The following is a 4,924-nucleotide window of genomic DNA, read 5'->3' as shown; positions in this document are numbered from 1 at the left end:
GGTCTTCATTTTTTTTTTTAGAGTCATGAAATTGATTGTATTTATTTTGGTAAGCTACTCGACAAATATTATGATATTTAACTTCTTTGGCTACAAAATCTATGTTAGAAAGTTTTGTTTGCATACTGACATCGTTCATTTCATTCATATAATGTTTTATACTTAATTCAAGATTTTTAGTTTCACACACATGTAAGCTTTGAGCCTTTCCATTATGTTTTTTACGGGTTTTTTCACAAAATATACATACAGATTTAAAAATAGACGCATTACCTTCAATTAATTTTGTTGATTGATTTGATCGAGTATTTATTTCACATACAGGGCTCGATGATGTTGAAGCATTAGGTAGTTGATTTTGTAATATTGAGGGCAATGTAGTAAATTTTCTGTAACATTTTATATGATAGCCATCATGCGAATTATTTATTTTTTATTAATCTTAATAAAAATGACGTAAGTTACGAGCACTTTTTTTTAAGTTTAACTTGGTCTGGTTTCACGAAAGCACCAACTATTTTGGTCTGTCTATGCAAATAATTTATGTTGATAAAATGTATTATCATTTGGTTTAAATCACAAACCTAATGGTCATAACGTAACTTGAGTGCAATTTAAGTGGGGTGTAATTAAGCACTGCACCCTCACGCACCAACATAACACCACCAGACTTCAAGATTCAAATATAGAAATGCTTAGTGAAATAAATAAGAATATCAAAACTTTTAATGAAAATGACGTTGAATTCGTGTTGTGAGCTCTTAGTCTATAATAAGCGACACTCCCGAACGAGCAGCCGTCGACTGCGAATAGTGGGCGTGGCTTAACGCCGCGTGCTTGCGGATCGCGAAAACACCTAACAGCGCATTCTCTTGGACGTTGTATACGTTTCGCTTTGGGTGACACGTCCTCTTAACACATTATTTCAAGGTACAGGTTCGTTACTTTATCTATTAAAACCGGAAATTGAAAAATTGCTAAAAACTGTATGTTTAAACTTTATGACTATTGATTACATAAGAAATCTTGTTTCAATTATGAACGTTTCTCCTAATGCTACCGAATACCAACTTTCTATCAATGAAATTTACATTGGCATAACCGCAACAGAGTCTATAACAAATTTGAAAAATAACAATTTGATTAATTCTAATGAAATAACAAAGTTTTATAAATCATGTCAAGAATTTTACATAGAACTTATATTGGATATTAACACGTTCGCGGTCAGTTACTGCTATACCAGTAATTTCATTTTTTTTCAATTTTTATGTAATTGGTCACTACTGTTATAACAGTAATTTACAAAACTAACGAAATTGGACATTACTGCTCATACAGTACTGTTTTTAATGATATTATACGAAACTAGAAATAAGACTGACCCATTACGTATACTTATATATTTGGGCACGTAACATTATCACACAATAATATTATTCCAAATGTGACATGTTCTATTTTTACATTTTCTGGTGGAATTTTCGTTTTTATGTTGATATGGATGTTGTTTGCTTTGTAATTATATGATATTATGATACAATAATATTATTATTAAAACGTTTATACGGAAAACGATTATAGAATAACAATTTAGTCGTGTTTTGGACGCAAGACAAAGCGTACGTCATTATTTTCGTGTTAATGATTTACTGTGTGATAATTAAAAATGGCTAATAATTCTAAAAAAGCTATTGAAGAGTTTTTAGATGAAAGTTTTGAAGATGAATCAGACATATCGAATATGTATGATTCTGATGCCGACCCGGAATATCGACCAGGTGAGAATAATACTAATATTAATTTTGCTGGGCCATCACAAAGCTTACAATTAACAAGTGCAGACGATCCATCAGCCGATGAATCGTTTTCCGAAAGCTCAAGTGATAGCAGCGATGATGAACCTGTTGATAATAGTAATTTAAGGGTGAACAATTATTTAGACATTCCAGACTTTGGTTTTAATAGTGATTCGATAGGAATAAAACTAGAAATTAATGAAAGTGCTCATAATAATCCAATTGAAATTTTTAAACAAATTTGGACCGACGAAATAACTGAAATATTTGTATCTTCTATTGATAAATATGGTGAAAATATGAGTCTCCAATGTCGTCCTCACAATAAAGGAAGTAGATCTACGCATTTTAAGCCAACAACCTCTGAAGAAGTACAACATTTTTTGGCAGTGTGTTTGCTTGGAGGTTCCATCAAATTTTCGGTTGTTAGAGACATGTTCTCTAATAACCCATTATATTATCATCCTATTGCTGGTCACATTATGTCAGGACGGAGATTTGAGAAATTATGTAGATGTTTTAGTGTAGAATATGCAAATGATACGAATCCATTGGTAGGCCCCATGAAAAAACTTTATCCAGTATTTGACATGTTAATTCAAAACTTTCAAAAGTCATATTTTCCCGATGAAAATCTATCAATGGATGAGTCATTGTTATTACATCGAGGTAGATTGGTATGGCGTCAACATATAAAAGGAAAAAAAGCTAAATATGGTATAAAATTCTATGAACTATGTACTCATGATGGTTACGTTTTGAATGTCGATATGTACAAAGGCAAACAAACATCGTCAGCAGTTGAGGAGGGGGTATCAAAAGTTGACAATATCGTCTTAACCCTTATGAAACCGTTTTTAAATAAAGGGCATAGCCTTTACATGGACAATTTTTATAATAGTGTAACTTTATCAAATATTTTATTAGAAAAAAAAACCCACACAACTGGTACTCTGAGGTCCAATCGCAGAGGAAACCCAAAGGAAGTAACCACTAAAAAATTGAAACGTGGTGATCATATTTGGAGACGCAACAAAAATGTTTACGTATCCAAATGGAAAGACAAACGCGATGTTTTATGTTTAACTACTAAAAATCATCCAAAAATTATACCATCAAAAAACAAATACGGCATACTCAAAAATAAACCAGCAGAAATAGTGGACTATAACAACTGCATGAGTGGCATTGACCGCAGTGATCAAATGGTCAGCTATTACTCGTCTCCGAGAAAATCGGCAAGATGGTATAAGAAAGTATTGTACCATATGTTAGACATTACTACATGGAATTCATATTTTATTTACAAAAAACATTTTAATACAAATTTAAGCTTTAAGCAATTTCGTGATCAGCTAATTAAAAATTTGATAGGACTTCCAATGCAAACTACAGCAACAGATCTATTTAAAATTAAAAAAACAAAAATTCAAGCACCTGAAAACAATCACTATGCAGAAAAAATTCCCATACCACAAAATTATAAAAGACTCACATACTTTAAAAATTGCATTCAGTGTTACAAAACTAAAATACGAAAACAAACATCATTTCAATGTAAAGTCTGTGGTAAACCTCTTTGTCCTGGGAGATGTTTTGAAGAATGGCATAATTATAATCAATAAGAAATAAATATTTGTTTAAATTCACTTATGATATTATCAATTTTATTTATATTTACTTATATTATGTTTTAAATTAATTTGTATCATGAATCAAGTTGAAATCATGCAATAAAAATGTTTTTCTCTTTATATTTCTAAAGTTTGGTATTGATTTTTAAAATAAAACTCAAGTTCAGTTATTATTTTATGGTTTTGAATTTATTTTATACTATTACTGTTATAACAGTAATGTCCAATTACTAAAAACAAAAATATGCAGCAGGTCAATACTTCTATAGCAGTACTAAAATATTACTGCTATAGCAGTAATAAAAAAGTGCTTTTCTGATGTAGATACATAAATTATATCAAAAAGTGAGGTGTCCGTGAACGTGTTAAGAAAAGATTTATTTTTGATGACCCATTATTTGATTGTATAGAAGTTACAAATCCAGAAGTAGTAAAAGAATTTAAAATAAAAACCTTAGCTCATGTATTAAACCGTTTTTCTATATTAAATGAATATATTAGTAGTACCATTGATTATAAATACTATAGATAGCTCACTGCAGTACAAAATACGCTGCGCGCTGAATGGCGAGTAACGCTACGGGGCGCTCCGCTCGATATTTAGTTATGGCGTGTACCGCAATAATCGCTAGTATAGTTCATAGGAGTAGGGATTAGTCTTGAATTTTTCACTGTAGAGACAGACGTACATATTGACCTATCTTGGTTTCAATTCTCGGAGCGTCTACTAAGACATTAGACAATACTCGTAAAATACTATAATGTAAACTTGGTACCTAACTTGTCGTTACACTGGCGCACTACCAAGGATTACAAAATAATAAATATTAAATACCTATCCATAATATAATTCTAGATGGGTGGCCTCCTTTTTGGCCAAAATGTACCCTTTCCATTTCAGCTAGTAGTACAGTTTTCTTTACAATTTACAATTATAACAATAGAACTTAACAATTTAATTCAATATGGTTGTATCCAGAAATGTGATTCTTTGATGAAAATCATTACCTACAACTGCTTGAAAAAAATAATAAAATAAAATGATTTAACTTTTGATTATTAACATTGATACTAAATATTAGTATTATTATTACCAAAGTAATTGTCAAAGTAAAAATTAATGTTTGTTTATAGTCTTCACTTTTCAATGTAAGCTGTAAGTTAAACGGTAACACCCCCCCTCCACCCCATTAAATAGGTTGAATATTTATTTTTAAATTAGTCCCTAATTATTAAAATATATTAATTAGTTATTGTATAGTCATATTTATGGTTATAGTATGCATATTAGTATATTTGTTTGTTAAAACACATTAGTACATTACGCATTTACACATAATATTTACTATATTATAGTCATTGTCATCAATCATCATATATATTTTCTAAATTGAAATATTATTCCATAAATAAAAATATTATTATACCTGCAATAGACTTCACGTTACACTCAATGCGAAGTATTTTCGGCTCTTTTAAATTATACCATTG

At 30.1% G+C, this 4,924-nt stretch overlaps 1 protein-coding gene across 1 annotated transcript; it reads left to right on the top strand.

Annotated features, from left to right (window-relative positions):
- The first annotated feature begins 1,669 nt into the window (after positions 1-1,669).
- LOC132925981 (piggyBac transposable element-derived protein 4-like) lies at positions 1,670-3,424 on the top strand. The gene is made up of 2 exons (XM_060990336.1): positions 1,670-2,579; positions 2,727-3,424. Exons 1-2 carry the CDS (start codon positions 1,670-1,672, stop codon positions 3,422-3,424), a joined length of 1,608 nt encoding a protein of 535 aa, XP_060846319.1.
- Positions 3,425-4,924: the final 1,500 nt, after the last annotated feature.

Source organism: Rhopalosiphum padi, chromosome 3 (genome assembly GCF_020882245.1).
Source record: "Rhopalosiphum padi isolate XX-2018 chromosome 3, ASM2088224v1, whole genome shotgun sequence".
NCBI classification, from domain to species: Eukaryota; Metazoa; Arthropoda; class Insecta; order Hemiptera; family Aphididae; genus Rhopalosiphum; species Rhopalosiphum padi.
Note: the sequence above shows the minus strand (reverse complement) of the source record. Positions and strands in the feature narration are given on the sequence as shown.

Excerpts from the sequence above, each read along its gene's own strand:
- LOC132925981 (XM_060990336.1), top strand. The coding sequence starts at position 1,670 with ATGGCTAATAATTCTAAAAAAGCTATTGAAGAGTTTTTAGATGAAAGT. Across the intron at positions 2,580-2,726 it reads GAATGTCGATATGTACAAAG|AAAAAAAAACCCACACAACT; the intron begins GCAAACAAACAT and ends ATATTTTATTAG.